This window comes from Labeo rohita, chromosome 22 (assembly GCF_022985175.1).
Source record: "Labeo rohita strain BAU-BD-2019 chromosome 22, IGBB_LRoh.1.0, whole genome shotgun sequence".
Lineage (NCBI taxonomy): Eukaryota > Metazoa > Chordata > Actinopteri > Cypriniformes > Cyprinidae > Labeo > Labeo rohita.
This window is the reverse complement of record NC_066890.1, coordinates 53,462,587-53,484,143: the sequence shown is the minus strand read 5'-3', so window position 1 is coordinate 53,484,143 and position 21,557 is coordinate 53,462,587. Positions and strand designations below refer to the sequence as shown.

General features: G+C 34.6%; 2 protein-coding genes across 3 annotated transcripts; both read right to left on the bottom strand.

Annotated features, from left to right (window-relative positions):
- Window positions 1-789: 789 nt before the first annotated feature.
- LOC127153852 (uncharacterized) lies at window positions 790-9,930 on the bottom strand. 2 transcript variants are annotated; one of them, XM_051095123.1, is made up of 7 exons: window positions 9,679-9,930; window positions 4,799-5,143; window positions 4,308-4,655; window positions 2,965-2,995; window positions 2,730-2,849; window positions 2,620-2,645; window positions 1,772-1,876 (listed from the first exon to the last, which is right to left on the bottom strand). In XM_051095123.1, coding segments are annotated over exons 1-6 (891 nt in total). In that variant the 5' UTR covers window positions 9,725-9,930; the 3' UTR covers window positions 1,772-1,876; window positions 2,620-2,644. The 2 variants fall into 2 exon arrangements, with proteins under 2 accessions (XP_050951079.1, XP_050951080.1); XM_051095122.1 differs by lacking the exon at window positions 2,965-2,995 and having other exon boundaries at window positions 790-1,876.
- A 5,920-nt stretch (window positions 9,931-15,850) lies between these two features.
- Window positions 15,851-21,343, bottom strand: LOC127153429 (uncharacterized). Its single transcript, XM_051094484.1, has 6 exons — window positions 21,243-21,343; window positions 20,659-20,994; window positions 19,700-20,029; window positions 18,049-18,390; window positions 16,555-16,903; window positions 15,851-15,908 (listed from the first exon to the last, which is right to left on the bottom strand). The coding sequence occupies exons 1-6, from the start codon at window positions 21,292-21,294 to the stop codon at window positions 15,851-15,853; spliced, it is 1,467 nt and encodes a 488-aa protein (XP_050950441.1). The 5' UTR covers window positions 21,295-21,343.
- Window positions 21,344-21,557: the final 214 nt, after the last annotated feature.

Sequence of the window (21,557 nt, the reverse complement as noted above, 5' to 3'; positions counted from 1 at the left end):
CATCTCGCCATATTAGTGCAAATTAAGTTAGTTTATATAGTTGATAATATTTAGTATATGTATAAAAAGACTCAAAAATCTAAGCTCATATTTATAGTAGTCATATTTATTGCTTCTAAAACTTACTTGCATTGCATATGACCCTGGACCACAAAATCAGTCTTAAGTAACACGGTTGTATTTGTCGCAGTAGTCAAAAATACATTGTGTGGGTCAAAATTATTGATTTTTCTTTTATTATTAAGATCATTAGGATATTAAGTAAAGATCATGTAAATTTCCTACTGTAAATATATAAAAACGTTTGATTAGTAATATGTATTGCTAATAACTTTTTTTTCAATATTTTACATTTTTGCACCCTCAGATTCCAGATTTTTAATGGAAAGTTTATTTATTCAGATTTCAGATGATATATAAATCTCAATTTCGATAAAATTGCCCTTACAACTGTTTTTTGTCACATATTGTATATTTAGGGCTGGACGATATGGCAAAAATGTATATCACGATATATTTCTTAATTTCGGTCGATACGATATAATTCCGATATCGATATGGACAATATTAAAAAGGCTCAGGAAAAAAACTGCCGAGGACACACACAATGGATGTCTGTACCTACAAATGTCTGCAAACTGAATTTGCAAAGTCTATAATACCTCCAGACTCCTCCAATTAAAATTATATACTTTTTAAAAAAAAATAAAAACAGTACAAAAAAAATAAGGTCCACATTTTATTTGTATTTAGCCTTTACAAACAAGAAATGTGAAATAAACTATCAAATAAATAAAACTCTCAGACTCAGCTTATTAAAAAATAATATATTTCCATTTAAACTAGAACAGGCTGAATATTCATATAAATTGAAACAACAAACAAACTACTTCAGCCAGGATAAAGAAACAAAAATAATACAATAAGATAAATAAAGAGTGAGCGACAACAAAAAAACATTGCTCTGGCCGGAACATTGTTGAGTGTTGATTAGGGATGCTCATTTTAACCGGTCAACCGTTAACTGACAGAAGAATTTTGACCGATTAATACAATCAGTTAAACGGTTTAAAAGGTCTTTTTTTCAGTAATTCAGTAATCAAAATATTTTAAAAAGTTTTCTGGATGGTTAAAATAAAATGAAACAGTTATGCTGGTTAATATTTATTTTAGATTTGATTTTTTTGATTAATAATCACTTTTGTTTGTTGAGGATGTAAAGCCACATAATAATAATAATAATAATAATAATAATAATATGAATGAAACTGAAATGAATTGTTATGTTAGACGAGTAATGTAATCATCAGGAGAATTTAGAGGATACACACTTTATTTAGAGGATACACACATTTAACACATCTGGGTGTCAACAGCATTCGTTCTCTTTGTCTAGAAATTATGCTGGTTAACAGAACAAGCTTATATTTAGAATGCATTGCAAACACTCCAAAATAGATGACTGCAAAACAGATGCATGTCTATTTAGCCCTTTGATTGACAGTACCTAAATGATGTGTCTGTTACAGCAAACATTCCAAAGGACTCAAATCTGGTATGCAAATCCTGGTATCCTGAAGACACGGAGTAGCATACTCAGGTGTGTTTGATTAGGGTGAAATCTAAACTCTGAGGAAAGCGGATGTCACAAGCCAAATTTAAAGATCCCTGGTATAGAGGATGTTAAGGTTATGGAGACCCAGCCTCAAAGTCAGCGGCCCCAGGCAATTGCATGCTCTGCCTATTGTTAGCGTCGGCCATGGTACTGGTACCAGTGATGTTACATTGATGTCTCACTGGCAGCCTCAGTCTCACTCCCCTCAGGGGACCTCAACATAGGGGCAGACAGATTAGGGGACAACTCTTGGGGACCCGACTGTAATAAAACACAGATTCACAGAGGGTAAATGAAGGTGATTCATTTAGACATCATCTTAAATAATTAACACAATATGTGTCTCAAATGTGGGTTAAACATCTATAGGGACCTTAGGCCCAGATTAGACAGAACACATCTTTTCATTCCAATCAAATGAATGGAGAAGCATTTAACATTGCTTAGAAGTTCAGAGACTGCGGTGATGGAGGAGAAACTTTCAATGTCTATTATGGGTTACCCGGGAGCTGTATATAAAAATCCGCAATGCACTGGTCTTTTTTTAAAAGTCACCAAAAAAGGCAGTGGGGTGCGCCTTGCATTTTCAGACCTAAAAAATGTGTTCAATGTAATCGGGGCCTTAAGCAGCAACCACTGATGGAACGGCAACACCTCTAACTACTACTTTGTGATGTTGTACTTTAACCGTTGACTACGGGAGAACAGCTGGTTTGCCATAGTCTTTACAACGTGACAGATTAGGTAGGTAAATGTTACGTTTTATAGTATATACCATTGTAATTCCATCAGTATACGATTCTGCCATTAGTCTTTCATTTAATCTGTGTTGATGTGTTTTAAACTTACTTTAAATGTTTTTTCATTTGTAGTCTGAGTTTTTGTATTGGCTACATAGTGATAACAATATAGGACAATGGTTATGAAATCAAGCCATGTAACATCACAGATCTGAATCAGTTTTTTCAAGCAGACAGCCAGACTCAGTGTGCATAGTATCTCACCCGATCTCTGGATTGTGTCGTGATGTCTGTTTGAACAAAAACAAAACTCAATTAAACACACATTACTATTATTTTCCCATTTTGTGAAATTATCCGTACATGTTACTTACCATTTTGTCCTGCTTGACGACGCTTGCAATAGTAAATCACACCAGCAGCTGCAGTCACAACAAACAACAGAACACCACAAACACATATTCCTGCTACAGCAGCTAAAGACAGACCTGAATCTGGAACAGATAAAGACAGACAGTCCTCATTACTACATCGACAATGATAATTGGTAGTTACATCAATATTGCATCAGGTGAAATCAACCCTCCGAAATTACATAGACACAGTCACCTGACCAAAGCTGATACAGGAGGGAAGCATTCTGGGGAGCAGAACAGGCAGAGAGAAAAAAAAAAAAAAAGCATTAAATGGCTGACAGCAATGATAAACAGAGATTGGTAAGCTTAACCCAATGGTAAGTCTTAAAGTTAATTGTGATTAACACTATGGGGTTTCAGTGATATCAACAGTTAGTTTCTAACTTAGCCTTCCAGCACCAAGCACAGCTTACTTATTAGGGTTTTCACTTCATCCTCTGTTTATTCAGACAAGAATGTTATGTTCAGGGGCAAATTAATGCACAGGCAGTAGAAAGATTTTGCATATACCCACCTGAATGCTTTATTGACTGATGTTTCGTAGGTCTTTAGTTGTTGCACTTTCAAATTATGTCATTCATAAAAGTCAGATATGCAAGTCATTACAGCGCTAAGCAAAGGCTTTCATGGACTATATATATATATATATATATATATATATATTTTTTTTTTTTTTTATTATTATTTTCATATATGGGAGTGCGAAGGAGTGACAAGTGCATTCCATAACTAAACTCACACCAGTAAATTTCAGGACTCACATCTCCATTTTCAGTGAAGCCCAGATGTGTGAACAAACCTGAATTAGACAACTAATTTTCTGTAATGTCTTAAAGTACAAGAGATATAATTTGCATTATCTATTATAGCTCTCAATGAACCTGCACCTCAACTTTTGCCGTTTCAAATGTGGTTTTCTTATCAGTTTAAATGATTTACACCTTTCTACTCTGGTCATCAGTTGTATGATATTAGGTATCCGCCCTTTTAAGAAAAGGTCATCCCCTTTAGTGATGTCTGGAGGACAGATTTTTTGTTTCTTCAGTGGCAGGAATTTTAAGGGGGTCAATAACATGCAAACAAAAACCTGCATCCAAATATCACAGTTTTCTTCAAAAAAAAAAAAAAATACATGTGCGGATTGTATGAGTTTCTTAAAAAAAAAAAAAACACATGGTATACATGAAATCTTTTATGTATTTATAATTTGAAAGCAAACAAATAACCCTGTTTAGGAAAGGGACATTACACGTTTCAGAAAATATCATTTGCATCTTAATATTGCAATGAAAACGTACTTAACAGTAATATATAGGTCCATGACAATGGTGAACATATCTTAGAGTTTAAGCTTTAAATAATGGCCCATAATTATCAAAAAAAAAAAAAAGGTGTGGCTCAGCTAATATGTTTCTATAGCACTTGAGTGTCTACTATGACATCACATAAAGCAAATGGAAAATTAAGAGCAAACTTTGTGAGTATTGTAAGGGTTGAAAGGCACTCTATGGTGACACTGACCCAAATTTTACTCACCAATTACAGTGACAATGAATATTTTCAAGCTGGTGATGCTGATACTGTGTTGAACGATGCGGCTGATGATCAGAACTTTATAATCTCCAGAGTCTGTGGTTCTGGTGTTTGTGATGATCAGAGATCCAGTCTGATGATCCAGCTTCAGTCTGTCTCTGAATCTCTCTCTACACTGATCTTCTGTACAGATCTTACTCTGATCTCCAGTGATTTCAGCAATGAAAGTGTCATTAAAATACCACGTCATCACATCATTTGGGTTTCTTATGACATCAGGATCTAAAGTAACATATTCTCCCTCCATCGCCGATATTGTCTTCCCTTTACCCAGTTCTGCATCAGGAGCATCTGAAACAAACCAACAGCTGTTTGAAAGATCTTTTTTGGTAGGTGCTCTATATTGCACATGCTCTATCTTGATTTTCAGCATGAAACACAACAGTAGTGCATCCATTGTGTTTCGAAGTTGAACGATTCATTAAATGGCTCACCAAGAACCATAATACTGAAGGTCTTCTCACTGATGCTGCTGTTGCTGCTGAAGATCTTGAGTTGATAAAGTCCAGTGTCTGCAGTGTTGATGTTCATGATGGTCAGAGACCCAGTTTGGTTCTCTAGATACAGTCTGTCTCTGAATCTCTCATTACCTTCATTACACTGAACATCTGTACAGATCCTGCTGAGATCTCCAGTGATTACTGCGATGCGGGTGTCATTAAAATACCATAAAATCTCTTCTTGTTGTGTAGTTGTAACATCACTGTATAGAGTAATTGAATCTCCCTCCATCACTGACACTGACACTGTCACTCTGTTTTTAACAACACTGAAAACACCTGGAGAAAAGAAAAACAAAACAAAAACAAACAAAAAAACAATAATTATAAATCATGCCTGAAATAGTGCAACATAAATTATGTTATTCAACAAGAAGGTGCTGTAATTCCCACTCCCCCTCCCACTTCTACACATCATAAAGACTGAAGGTAGAAAAATATGTCTGGATTCATAATGTAACTATGAATCCATAAATATTTGTATCTGATTTTTAACTTGATAAGACAGAACTGCTTGTGGTCTTAGCCAATCCAAATCTTCATCACAACATCTCTATACAGCTGGGTTCATCACTCTTAACTCCCTCCACAACAGCCAGGAACCTTGGAGATGTGATTGATAATCAGTTAGGCTTCACAGACCATCATGCCACAACGGCTCGGTTCTGTAGATTTGCCTTATACAACATTAGGAAGACACAACCCTTCCTGTCAGAGCAGGCCACTCCTTGTCCAGCTCTTGTTCTCTCCATAGCAATGCTCTATACATGTCTCCCTATATCTGACACACCCACTTCAGCTCTTGCAGTCTCCACTAATAAGCTGATGAATTGAATCAGCAGCGAGAGTGGTCTTCAAGAGCTGAAGAAAACCCACGTCACAGCTCTCTTCATCAGATTGCATTAGCTGCCAATGGCTGCTTGCATCAAATTCAAGGTACTGATGTTTGTATAAAACAGAATAGCAAAAGCCTTAAACATCACACTGAAATCTGTAATAAATTTGATTAGAAAAAAATAAGAAAATGCATTTAATAAGGATTAAATTTCAAGTTGGAAAACCTCTCTTTTTAAAACTAAACTAAGTTTCAGATTAATGACGGTATTTTGAATCACCTTGCCGTACACTGAGTTGTGCTTCTCGCACATGTTAGTTCTGATCATATGTGTGGTAACTAGGCAACTATGCAAGAATTGTAGTACGGTTGTGTAAAGGGAAACAGACATTCTGAGGGGAATGACATCAGCTGCTTCAACCCCCACAATTGGTGCTGATGCAGTGCCACATGCAGTTCTCATGCTATTTAGAGGTCTTTTTTCCCTCCAATCTCTGTCACTCATTGGATCTAAAATATTTAAAAAGGTAAACACAGACTTTCATTATCTAAATAAAAACAAAACAAAACAAAAAAAAAAAAAATGAGAAAATTAGAGTTTTGTTTCAGGAGGAGTCTGTTTCTGTGCCTTATGTAATCTCCAACTAGAATCGTTTTGAAGAAAGTTTGGTCATTACCTCCCAAATACCTGATAACTAACAACATGAGAAAAGCTACACTGATAAGTTAAAGTTACATTTAAGTTGATTCATAGATTTTCTCTCCTATAACCCTTAAGAATGATATTCCAACTGTTCTGAAACATCTTTATTTATTTTGGAATTGCTCATACAATGACATTTTAATGATATTCTTTATTTTATCAAATGTTATGTGAATCCTGATTTCAAATTTACATATAGATTTTTTTTTAATTGTGAAAAGGAAAGTGATATTTATTTCAAAACCTTCTTTTCCTGCTAGCTCAAAAACAAAAATGTTGCAGCTTAAAAACTTTATCCTCCGGTTTCATGGGCTTAAGCCTTGTCAGCTGTTTCAGCTGAAAGAAACTTGCACTGATTGATCTTAAAATATATCAGTGCCTTTGTTTTGTCTCAAGATGCACACCAGTAATGTCCTAGTCCTGGCTTAGTCTAAGCCCTGTCTGTGAAACCGGGCCTGTAATTCAATTACATACAAATTTTCCATCCATTTAGATTACATAGTTTTAATATAAACAAATCAATTAAACTTAATATGATTCATATGCATCAATCTTACATGAATGAAACGGGTAAAGTTTATGTATTAGTTCCCATTGTTAAACAAACCCTGCTCAGTGTTCATGTGTTTCCACACTACAGAGTGTTCAAATAGCATTGACACAGTGTTGGAGTTAAGGAGATAATTATGTCATGATTGACCAATAATGATCAACACCTGTAGTTTACGAGCAGAATCACCGAAGGAAAGAGAAACACAAGAATCAGCCACAGCCAAAGATAAAATGAACTTAAATAAATGAAGACATTAAATCTCTGATTAAACAACATTACAGTTTGACTTGATTTCTGTCATATATCTACAAAAAATCTTTGAGAACATCTAAACCAGGGGTGCCCAGCCCTGTTCCTGGAGATCGACTTTCCTGCAGAGTTTAGTTCCAACCCTAATCAAACACACCTGTCTGTCTGTTATCAAGCGCTCCTTGAGATCCTAATTAGCTGGTTCAGGTGTGTTTGGTCAGGGTTGGACCTGAACTCTGCAGGAAAGTTGATCTCCAGGACCAGGGTTGAGCACCCCTGATCTAAACAGAGGTCAAACAAACAAAAAAAAAAAACATTTCATTTGACCTCACCATCATGGCAATCAGGGTTTACTTTAGTTGGGCTCTTGACCCTTGAATTTTTTTATATTAGTGTTTTTTATTTTATTTTATTATTTTTTTTGACTGCTGTTATTGTGTTTGTAGAGCACATTTGTTATAGCAAAAAAAGCCAAGAAACCAAAGTCTGATTAAACATTGGTTATTTTTTAATGATGGTGTTCTAATCATCATCCAGTGGCCTAATTCACCGATCTAATGGAGTTTCATGATATTTTCAGTAGCTGTATGAATTATTATGGATGTTCATCTTATGGATGTAAAAATCTCCAGCATCATCTTATGCACAAAAGCTAAAAATCAACAATGGTGACATTCAAAAGCTGTATACTGGGAGTTTTGTACTCTGCTGCTACCCAGCATGCAGCTGCTGAATGTCACCATTGTTGAGTTTCATATGCTGATTCTTGAAGTCTGTGGTCTTTCTGTTGCTGCAGATGAAAACTTTTTGTGCACAAAGTGACTTGTAGTTTACACAGATTATCTGACTTACACAATACAGTAGATGTGAACTATAAATATTGCTAAAGCAAAACAACATTCATACACTTTTCTTGGCTTTGCTGGCTTAGTAAAGTATCCTGTGTCATTCTTTCTTTCACTTTTTTTATTTTTTATTTATTTTTATTTTTGAATGAACTGTCCTTTTAAAATGGACCCACAAAAGTATATGTCATGTTTTTCTTTATTGTATTTAATTAACAGCCAAATAAATAACATTGCTTAACAGTTTAAGGAATCAGAAAAAAAAAAACTACGTACTAAATATTATAATAAATAACAGGCATAAGCATACATTGTGTCCATTTTTTGACCATATTTTGCACTGAAAAACCTTTTTCATGTCATGTTTAAGAATGGTCTTTGAAAACATCCAAAAATTCATAACCCATAGTGTTGTTAATCATGTTTAACATTTAAAAATCTTATTAAAAACCAAATTTTTTAAGCATGCATACAATGGAACCCAAATGCCTTTGTCAGCCAAACTCTGTTGTCCTGTCTCCTCCTGAGATTAATATCTTTTGAGATTAATTAAAGTTAATATTTCAGTAATTTACAAACAACATACTTTTATGTTGACATTTCTCTGTGGCCTATAGGTTAACAGACATTATCCTTTTTAGTGTTTTAATTTGAAAATGTTATTGTAATTATTAGTTGCATTCATTAACTGTCACTCTGACAAATACATTAGGTAATTGTAAACAAAATCAATTGTTATAAATATAAATAAAATTGAAAAGACAAGGGACATTTTATGTATGTAGAATAAAGCAATGCAAAATTAATTGACTGTCTGGTGTCAGGTGTCAGGCCTTGGCACTCAATGAAAACAGCCTCTATGTATGTCCACTTCAATGTCCAGTTCACACAATTACCAGATACCAGTGACTTCAGCTTTCACATCCAATCTGAAACAGACAGTTACTTTACATGATGATAAATATATGTGGAAACATCACAAAAACAAATCGAAGCCATTGCCATCATGACACTGGTAATGAGTATGATTTCTTATCCCAAATTAAAAATAATATTCTTGGAGTAGCTGATGGCCTATGTCCAAAAAGACTGTGCCATCAGAACAATGCTTTAAGGTTTATGCACTGTCTGATTACAAATGATAATGATTACAATATTAACATTTTAACTGCAAAAAAAAAAAAAAAAAAAAAAGTTACGAATGACACAACACACCGGTCTAGTTTTTATACATTTTATTTTAACACGGATACATTTGTAGAGGTTTGTTTTGTGTCTACTCAACATTTGAAGTGGATCAAAAACTTCACTCTTCACTCTTGCGCCACCCATTAGAACCAAATATTTCAGGAACCGAATATATTGTAACACCGGTCTGAGCTGTATCCCTTCTAGCCCGCTTGACCGAGAGTAAAACTCTGAAGCGTCAGTCAGTGTGTTCAGCAGCGAGTGAAAAACATCTGTGCTAAACTTACTTAGCCTACAACTCACAAACTGGCGTGTAAAATTTGAGAATTTATTAGCCAGTGACTAATATTAGACATAATTTAGTCGCACAGAGTGAAGATTTACTCGCAATTTAGAGGGCTGAACTTATAGAAAAGTGAGAGTAAAAAATAAATGTTTTACCTGTCACGACGAATATACACCAAATGAGTAAACGAAGGTTATCCATTTTCACTAGTTTCCACTTTACAAAATGAATCAGTTTTCGCCATTACCAAGCAAAAGTAGGTCCAAGTTATTCCAATGTCAATCGAACTTAGACCTATATCAAAAATAAAATTTTATAGTAAAGTTCTGTTTTAACATAAACAACAACTACTACTTCTTCTTCTTCTTCTTCTTCTTCTTCTTCTTCTTCTTCTTCTTCTTCTTCTTCTTCTTCTTCTTCGGTGTTTTACGGCAGCTGGCATTCATAACGTTGCATTGCTGCCACCTGCTGTTTTTACATGAGCTTAGTATTCATTAATTATATTCGTCCTTCCAGTCCAGTCCTCCTTAGAAAATGAAATAAAAATGCCCTTGGTTGGTCGCATTTTTACATACTTTTTAAATTAAATTCTTCTATACCTATTTCCCTTGACTGATCTTTCAACTCCTACCTTTCTTGTATAAAATTCTCACATAATAAAACGATGTATTTAACTGTTTCTTCCTCCTGGCATTCATCACATAATAATAATAATAATAATAATAATTTTATATATATATATATAAAATATATAAAGAAAGCCAACATGTAAATTATTTCATTCTTAAATTTAAATACAAATTTAATCTTAAAATTTTAGATAGTTTCCAAACAAACATGTTTTTTTTTTTCTTTTTGTTATGCATAAACATACCGAGTCACACACACAAAAATAAATAAATAAATACATAAATTAAGCTAAGCAATGACTTCTAATTATTTTTTCTAGTACGACTGTGAAGGGCTCATATACTCATTTTTTTTCTACTTTTGGCCTTTGTGAATGTAATTGTTTGGAAAAGATAAACTGTAGACAAACTGTAACTCAGAACTCAACTGTGTATTTCAGATGCATCTCATCCTAAACCCTAATTATCTGCAAAGAGAAAGTGACACTCAATCACACCAAAATACACATAATTATGGACTCATAATCAGAGAGGATTATGAAAATACAGTATTTCACTAGAACTTGGTCTTCATAACAATATTCTCTGTTTCTGTTTTGTCTTAGTACTTTAGGTATTTATTTGTGTTCAGTGCCAATTGTCATTTATTCATGTATTCTGCTAATAACTGTTGTTAGAGCACTGTCATTTTTGCTACAGTTTCATGTCAATATAAAATAAAAGTACCTATTTGATACAAAATGTTGTTGTTGTTGTTGTTTTTATGTAAAACCCTAATAGGCACTACAAAATATAGTAATACCAGGCAGACAGATGGATAAAAAAAAAAAAAAAAAAAAAAAAATTATTAATAAATGATATATACAAGTAATATGAATAATCCAAATATTGTGATATAAACATACTAATATTAATGAAAATAAAACCATCATTAAATGTTATTTATAACACAGTTAAGGTTAATAGCATTTAAAAAAAGAAAAAAAAAAAGAAAAACGTGTTCTATTTAGCACCAAAAAGGGTTCTGCTATTGTTACAAGCTGAAGAACCCTTTTCAGGTACTGTTTAGAAGCCCTTTTCTTAAGAGTGTAGGTCCAAACGAAGTATGAAGTTATTTCGATAAAAAAAATCAGAAGTTAGGCCTATACCAAACATCACATTATACAATCAAGCAAGCACAGAACATTCCCTAACATTAGTTCTTGGATCCTGTTTGGTTATTTAACACTAGGAAAACTTTCTTTTTAGGTTATATTTTTTGTAAACATAAAATAATGTTCCCAGAACGTTGCATGGCAGTTATTATTAAATAACTATTATTAATTTAAAAAAAAAAAAATACAATTTAATTAAAAATTAGAGAAAATTCCCTAATGGTTATTTTTAGTTTATAAAATAACTTATACAAAATGTTCCCTAATGATTATTCTCAGGTTATTTTCATAACCCTGTAAACCTATCTTTCCATTGAAAATGTTGTACTGGACCGCTATCTAGTCTTAAAGGTGAACATTCAGGGCATCAGAAACTGAAGTACAGAGTAGGTCACTGTAATCCATGATCAGCTTAGATCACTTATCTCCTTTTAACTCAACAATGTCACAACAAACTCACATTCAAGCTGTTAAGAGTGAAACATATCTGCTTTAATGTCAAATGAACATAAAAGACCTTCCCAGTTCCTTTCCAGAAATTGCATTTCTGTCATGACAACTATTGGAGGGACTGGCACAGTAATGTATATGACAATGTTAATGTGTTCGGCTTTGGCAGAATAGATCTGCTACACTGCTGCTGTTGCTGTGGCTGCAGCACGTATACAGTATACCAATACTTGCTACTGCCAGTACATCCATAACATGCTGCTGTGAGCATGTAAGAAACGCTACAGCTGCAAATATAACATACATGAAATAACCCCCACAAAGCAGGAGACATGGAATGGACAATACAAGCCAAAAACAAGAACAAAACACCCCCAACAAAAAGATATATCAGAGCCAGAGTTCATTTTCTGAACTACACAGCACAGTGAGAGCACACATCACACGAGCACATTTCTCAGAACTACACTGTATCCATAATGCATTTCTATGGGGACTACAACAACTTTAGATAAGCCCATGTTCCTGACACTGTGTGCAGCTGGAATCGACTGCATCAGGGGCGTAAATTTAGGGTGGACGGAGGGGATGTGTCCCCACCAATATCCTCCGACCATTGAAATGTCCCCACCAATAATTTAATCCACTTAAAGAAAAAAAAAAAAAAATCGTGCTGTCAACATTATCCTAGACACGCAGAAAGGGATAAATCATGTTCTCTCCTTGAGTCCTCCCGCCCCCAAAACACATATGAACATTTTGATTGGCTGTGCCTTTCCCTGCTATCATGTGAGAGGCTATGGCTGCGTTCAGATACAAGCAGCGCCAAATGCAGTGGATTTTTTTTTCCCGTGCAAGAAAGTGTGTTGGGTGACATACATGTGAGGATGGCGGCAGCAAAAGAAGCTGGACATAAGGAGCTTTTTTTTTCAAAGAAAAGTGTAAGTCACTTCAAGTTCGCTAGTGAATCCATCAAAGTCCATCAAAGTAACGACAACAGTAGTTAACGTTAATGCTAGTGTTTTTTTGTTTTTTTTACCGCTTTGACGCACATTCATTATAGCAGGGCAGGCTATAGTCTGTGAAATCTAACAGCAGATTAAACAGCTAAATGTAAAAGTATAAATATGATCCCTGTCAGTTCTCCTAATCTAATGACGACTATTTGTCAGAAATCAGTCTTGTGAAAGAAACTGATATGCTACATACTAATATTGCCATGGCTAGAATTTTGTTGACAGTTCACCAATAGACAATCCACTTCACACAAATAGTTTTTAAAATGTATTCACTGACTTGGCAAACATTAATGATTTGATTCGAGATTTGCACACTAAGAAAAAGTGAAATAAAATGATTGTTGTTTAAATGGCATGTGTTTATCCTGTTTTTCAGGTGACAGAACCTAAACAACTGTGCTGTATATCAGACAGCGATGGAGAGAAGGGGTCACAGGTGATGTTGAACGATGACTTGATATTATTATACCTAGTTGTCCTGAGATTTAACATTGTTACCAATAATAGGCTGAGGCATTCTCTGTCAATGCTCATAAGGAATCCCTCAATGTTTTTTTTTTTTATTAGGGGACAGAAGCAGATCAGCCATGTTGTAGTTCAGGTGAAGAGGCAAGGTCACAGGAGGTGAATCTGAATGTTGATTATATATAACATATAAAATGTGTGTGTAATATAACTTAATGAATTGCATTTCGAGTGGATTAATATCAATCGAAGCATTGCTAGTATTAATGTAAAGTGATTTTGCATTTTGCAGCATATAAAAAAAAACATGCATTCCGTGGACGTAGGTCATAGGTCCCCACCAATGTCCAGAGCAAATCTACGCCCTTGGACTGCATACTCAGAACAGTTAATGAAATTTGTTGCAGGTTGAGTTCCTCAGTTTCAGGGTTTGATCAAGAACACAATGGTAAGATTCCGTGGATCAACCCTTGCAGGATTCGAACATTCAACCTTTCTTTAACCATAAAGTGCTTCATAGACTTAAATAAACTGATTCCTGCAGAAAACGCCCGCACTGAGTGACATCAATTTTATGAATAACAGCACACTGGGGTTTTTATCAGGCATATTCCTCTCTAGTGCAGTCAAATGATAATAGTAAAACTTTAAAGACTGTAATATTACTAATATTAGTAGTACAGACTCAATTCAACACCTGTGTGTTGACTGATGACTGATGAATTAGGTGAAATTTCAGTACTTGTACCTCATACTAAAGGTACTGTGTTTCTCTCTGAGTGTTGTGTGTTTCAGTTGATGTTCTTCTCTCATTTCCAATCTTCACATAATAAAAATAATAATGTTACTGTGACGTCTCATTGGCAACATGAGCCTCAGTCCGATTAGAGGATGTTTCATCCATTAGCAGATCTTCAGTGTGATTAGGGGACAAGTCATCTACATGATTCTGAAACACAGAATCACAGAATAAATCAACAGGATTGATGGTTCAGTTACAAAAAGAAAACAAGACTAAAGATTTCATATGCTAATATCCTGATATTTTAAAGGGGCCATATGATGTTGCTAAAAGTAACATTATTTTGTGTATTTGGTGTAATGGAATGTGTTTGAGGTTCAAAAAACACATTATGTTCCACATACTGTCCGTTGTATTATTGTTGCCGTGTGATGTCGTTACCTGGCACAACGAGGCAACAATAAAACCCATTATAAATGAGCACTACTCTACACTGCTCAAAACTTGCATTTAAATAGCCAGTACCAAATTCTTTAAATATAAAAATGTATTTACAGGCTGCGAGTCGGAAGCGCCAGACTGTCCTTGCAAAGCTGGAATTGCCCCACTTTATAGTGTGCTAAGCTGGCATTGTAGGCTACTCTCTCAAGTTCAGGAAACAATCCTCTGTAAAATCCACTGCACACACTTGAACATTTGCATTGTACTCTTCTGGAACAGTATTGCAAACTTAACCACTTTCTAGTTGTGTACTGATTTGGAAGGCCAAACAAAGTATTTTTGCTTTCGCAACAAAACACACAATGTGTCTCCACGGCTGCAACAATACTACAGTGAGAATAAAAGTTATGCCTTCTATCTTTTTTTATAAACTTTTGGGCGTTATGCAAATCTTCCCATACAGTGACATAGATTTGTGGGGGTGTGTTTGAATGAGCTGTTTTAGGAAGGCATGGCTGAGTCTTAACTTTTATAAAGAATATCTCTTTGGGTTTGAGACTTTAATCTTTGCAACTTTACAGATCGTATATATGCCAACAGCTTGTAACACTCCAAAGATAAAGGAAACCATGAAATCACATCATATGACCCCTTTAAGCACAATGTATTTTGCTGTGTTCACGTCCTCCTGGGACGTTCGTACTTTACGACGTCAGGTGCATTCAAGTCACTTTGGTCAGAACAAGATGGTGATTTACCTTTTCTACATAAAATTCAATGATTTTTTTAACTCTGCATCTACAAAATGAGGAATAAAGAATGCATCACTATGTTTTTGTATTTTTCTGTATTCAATTTATGAGAGTGATGTAAACTGCATCATTATATATTCTATGGTAATTCTACAATAATATAATATTTTGTATATGTAACTTATAAAGTTTTAAATTACAAAAATAATACTTTTTTTCATTTCAACAAATGTACTGTCAGTACAGACGCTGTATATATCTATTGTCTTTGGCTGCATCCATTGCATCTGACCATGGACACCCTTCCATTTACTGAAACGGACTCGGAAACTCTTATTAAAGGAGAAGTTCACTTCCAGAACAACAATTTACAAATAATGTACTCACCCCCTTGTCATCCAAGATGTTCATGTCTTTCTGTCTTCTGTCGTAAAGAAATTATGGTTTTTGAGGAAAACATTCCAGGATTTTTCTTCATATTGTAATGACCCAGCAGTCAGTGCTAGCAGCCCGGTGCATTATGGGTATTTCTTTAGAGTTCACTTATTTTTGCGTTAAGCAAGACGGTTGGGTTTTTGCATTAGCAATGTTATGTGTTTTTATGTTCAAGTTAGTTTGGGTGGGTTTGGTTCATTTACAGCCCTGTTATATAAAAAGTGTGACTTACTCTGTGTTCTAATTAAAGGTATAGGACGACAGTGCTGCCTCCTGTTGGTTTATTCCATCTGTGCATCTGTTCACAGAGACACTCAAGGTCATGCGGTGTGTGGGACACAAGTGTTCGCACTTTCCGCTAGCTAAGTTAAGTAGGTGCTAGCACCCTGCTGGCAAGTAGCTTAAAAAAGTTTCACAGTAGCTTAGCTCCGGTTAGCCCATGTTCTAGAGAACAACAGCCAGTTGTTACAATATAATGGATTTCAATTATGCCCCCGATTTTGATCTTCCAAAATGTAGTTTAAATGCAGCTTCAAAAGGCTCTAAATGATCCCAGCCGAGGAAGAAGGGTCTTATCTGTCTGTTTGAACAATAACAACAAACTCAGTTAAACACATAGTACTTTGGTTAATTTCACATCTTTTAAAAATTGTCTTTACAAAACAAATATATGTTCATCGTGCATCTGTATGTAATACACACCTCCCCTACTTTACCTACAGTAAATCACAGCAACAGTTGAAGCAACAAGCAGCAGAACAACAACAACAACAACAACAACAGCAACAACAACAGCATTTATTCCTGCGACAGCACCTGGAGACAGACAGAGAGTTTATTTTTAACTTTGAGAATGGGAAAAAATGTAAAAAAATAAAAAAATAAAATAAATAAATTTAAAAAAAAAAAAACTTTCATTAAAACCTGTTAAAAGAAAAACGCACTGAGTGACTAAATGATACTTACCAATGACAGCAACATTGAAGCTCTTTATGATGCTGAATCTGATGTTGGTGATTGTTAGTTTATAGAGTCCTGAGTCTGATGTCCTCATGTCTGTGATGATCAGAGATGCAGTGTGATTCACCTTCAATCTGTCTCTGAGTCTCTCATCACACTGATCAGCTGCACAAATCTTACTCTGATTTCCAGTGATTTCAGCGATGAGTGTGTCCTTAAAATACCACGTCAAGAAATCATTCAGGTTTTTTATTTCACCAGGATCTAAAGTGACAGATTCTCCCTCCTTCACTGACTTTCTTCTCATATCATCTCGTTCTTCAGAAGGAAAACCTAAAAAACAAACCATAAAAGGAAGGTAACTAACCAAACAACCTCAAGAACTATGAATATGAAAGCAATTCCTTATGCTTTATCATTTTTATCATTTGATATTGCGTGCTTATAAAACAATTTGAATACAATTTTGATTTTTTTTTTTCAATTCCTCCCATAGTTTGTTTTGCTGGTGAACCAAAAAAAAAAAAAAAAAAAAAAAAAAAAGTATGAAATAACATACATTTAGCAAGGCACCACATTTATGAATATAACAAGGTCAAAGATTGCTTGATGAGAAACTGTCACCTTCACCAGAACAAAACTAACAATAAATTAATTTAAAATCATTCTGAACTTAATGTGTAGTTAATTCCTATTATTCAAAATAACTTTTACATAACATAATTTTGTGTCCCACCACCCTATAATAGTAAATATCGACCAACTCCTGTTTTTATAATTCCCATAAATCAGAAAGTGTCTCAAAATGAGTCTGCTGCCTTTTGTCACATAACACAAGAGTTAGCCCCATCTACAACTGGTTACTCTGCCCTACTGGCACAGATCCCTCATGCTCAGAGCAGTGCAAGTATAACCGGAGGGGGTACGTTGGTTTTTAACCACAGTTTTTGGTTTGGTTCGGTTCTAATAGCTTGCCACATCAGTGTGTTTATTTTAAATTAACAACAAAACACTCCTGTAAACATCTGTACACTGAAAAAAGTGTGGATTATTATATGTCTGCTTAATATTTCTATTGAGAGAGGTATTATTTTTTTGATTTTTATGCAAAATAGGATGGGTTTCATTCATACTGGTGCCTACTTTCTGATAAATGAGGCCTACGAATAATCAGATGTAGAAACCAGTCTTACATGAAAGAAAACAAGTTGACAAAAAGATTGAATCCAATATTTGGTGATAATAATACACAATAATAAGAGATTTATAAGCAATTGTTTGGAGTCCAGTCATTTTTGATCGGGAACACCACAAGTGTGCCAGGAATCCGAACACGGATATATATACATAAATAGTATATTAATTAAGAGAAAAAAAAAAAAAAAAAAAAAACAGCTCTGAATGTCACTGTAAAATATCATGAAGCACATTATGGATGTGATTTAAATGTACAAAACATATTAAACATAATGATTCACCATGAACAAAAACACTGAAGTGCTTCATGATTGAAGTGCTGATTCTATCGCTAATGATCTTTTGTTGATAAAGTCCAGCATCTGTGGTGTTGATGTTTGTGATGGTCAGAGATCCAGTCTGATTATCCAGTTTCAGTCTGTCATTGAATCTCTCAGTACCTTTATTACACTGAACATCTGTACAGGTGTTACTCAGGTCTCCATTGATTTGAGCTATTAGAATGTCATTAAAATACCACTTAATATTTTTTTGTTGGATTGTTTTAACATTAGTGTGTAGAATGACAGAATCTCCCTCCATTGCATAGGCTGACACTTCATCTGTACCAACACCAGCCAAATCTGAAGAAGAAATGAACAGTTCATTACACACCAAACAAAATTATACAACATGAAAGTGCTGTGAAAATATTTCTTTCTACAGATAGACTGTAGGTAGAAAAATATGTCTGGATTCATAACCTAACACATGCAAACGAACAGCAGAAAAACACTAATTTAGTCACTCGTTAGACAAACATACGTGAATCTCCTGGATGACTTTATATCTAATGACTTCTCTGACTACTTGTGGATCAACCTACGAGATCAAAGATGTATATATTTATTGAACATCAACATTAAACTAGAAGCTAAAGTTAGTGAACTAACTTTGATGTTGGCTTGGCAGAGCCGGCCTCGGCCCCTTGGGGCAAAACAGCCAGAGTACTTGTGATAACTTGACAACAGCTTCAACCGAGTTGGCTAGCTGGATGCGAAATAAGTCATGTCTATTACTGTTTTCCCTGTTTGCTATTTCAAAGTCCTGTCACCGAAGTGCTGTGGGCACAGAAGGTAACTGAAACAATGCGGTTTAAGTCAAGGTGGTCATTGGGATCCAAGCAAAATGGCTTCTGTAGATGATCTAGCTATTCAATGGACATGTCTGTTTTCAAGTAAATTATGAGTCCATATGTGAGTACTATTATATGCACAATATGAAAATAAATTACTAATATAGTGCCCCTTCTTCACTTGGATGTACATTTAGTTATGACAGATAACTTGAAAAATATATTGTCAATACCATTAAAATTAAGTAAAAAAAAAAAAAAAAGTAATGGTCTATTAGTATTTAGGAGATTACAGTTTTTTGCATACTTACTATATTGGGCTTTATTAAAGGTTATGAAAATACAATTAATTTATATGCATTTATTATTTAGTTACCTAAATGAAACATTAACAAAGTTTTGAGTTGAGATCTTGAATGATTAGCTATCCTGTGGCTCCCTCGTGTGGACAGCATTAGCATTATGCCCTTATTCTCTGAACCACATTAAGATTAAATTGCCACTATTTTTTTTCTATTTGGAAAAAAAAAAAATAGTATAACAGGGCAGGTTTTATGTTTTAGGTGTTTAGATGAAGAAAGTGAACAATCCTAAAATGACATTGCATTTGCAAACAATAGTATCACAGAGCACGTTTTATGTTTGAAGGTGTGCACCTGCAGAAATGGAAGAAGCCTAAAATAACATTGCATAGTTTTCATTGAATATTAATTGTTGTTAGAGTAATAAATAAATAAATAAATACATACATACATACATACATACATACATACAATAACAATCTGTTGGCTCTGCCAAGCCAACATAATTATACTTACTAGCCACAGCAACACCGAATGTCTTCGAGATGCTGGTTTTGCGGTTGATGATCTGCAGTTTATAAAGTCCAGCATATGAGAGCCTGACGTTCATGATGGTCAGAGATCCAGTCTGATTGTCCAGCTTCAGTCTGCCTCTGAATCTCTCAGTTCCTTCATTACACTGAACATCTGTACAGATCTTACTCTGGTCTACACTGATTTGAGCTATTCGAATGTCATTAAAATACCATTTAATCTTTTCTTGTTGGTTTGTTTTAACACCAGTGTGTAGAGTGACTGAATCTCCCTCGATCAATGACATTTCATCTGTATCAAGATGAGGCACACCTAAAGAAGAAATGAACAGTTCCTTATGAGCCACAAAACTAAATTAATATGGTTTCAGATCATAAAGTTTGTGGGTAGAGAAATACATATAAATTCATAATGTAAACAGGGTGTGCGATATGTATCATCTGCGTTAATATTGTGATGCGAGGTATGCGAGCTGACATTTTTTTGAGCACTTTGCAAAAACAAAGTCAAAAAACATTGTCTATTCAAATACAGTTACAATGAATTTTGAAGCTATCCAGAATTTCAAGATATCCAAAAGCAAAAAATGTCCCTGTATGACTTTTTTTTTCTAGTTAAGCACTATCAAACAAGCATGAGGGTTGTTTTCTTGAATTTTAGCCTAACTGAAAAACTGATCATTTATACTACCTGTTTTACCTTTTTTTGTAAAGAATGTTTGACCTTCTTTGCACATTCATTTTGTAAACACTTGCATTTTTTTTTTTGCATGATTTTGTAGTATGCTTGTCTGTTGTATTTAATTCATTCATTTTAAGTGCAAATTCTCCAGCAGCAGGTTCTTAAAGAAAATAAATTCATATTTAATGTCACTCCAAAAATAATCAAATTAATGACGTCATTTAAATGTACACGACTTGTTTTTAAACATAACGACTTACCCTGAACAACAACAGAGTAGGATCCTCCACCACGAGGCTTTTTGCTGGAGACCCAAACATCATAAAGTCCGGAGTCTGTGGTTCTGGTGTTTGTGATGGTCAGAGATCCAGTTTGATGATCCAGCTTCAGTCTGTCTCTGAATCTCTCATTACGATTATCACACCGAACATCCGTACAAATCTTAGTGGGATCTCCAGTAATTTCAGCGATGGGAATGTTATTGAAATACCACATAATGTCTTCTTGTTGGTTTATTTCCGTAGGATATTGTAAAGTGACTGAATCTCCCTCCATCACAGACACTGACCCTCCATCTGTATCAGCACCAGACACACCTAAAGAAGAAAGGGACAGTTCATCACAAATAAAAAAAAACAAAACAAACAAACAAAAAAAACATACAAAACACGTTTAATGTACATTCATTTTTAGCGCTGAAGAGAAAAGAAACTGTAACAAATAATGTCTTACAGTGGTCAAGTAAAATACAGAATAGTAAATAAATTAGTCTAATATAAACTAAACCGCCACGTTCATATTATCGTTGACCTAAAAAGAGATCGTACTATTAAAAATGTCTTACCATACATGTGTAAATACATGAACAATGAGAACAAATACGAGACATTCTTCATTTTCTTTTAAAAATGAGTACAGATTCAGTGATGTTTGCTTGGTCATTCCTGTTTCACCATTAAGCCTCCCTATGGGCTATAGCGTGAGGACGTGGTGACGTTTCGCGGCGTTCTTTCTTCTACACACGAAACAAAAATCTTTTTCATCTTCTGCCTGTAGTGATTTGAAACACAGCTTCATTAAACTTAATACGTATTTTGTGAGAACTGCAAACCTGCCATGTTTTTTTTTTTTTTTACTTGTACATAACCCGCATTAAATG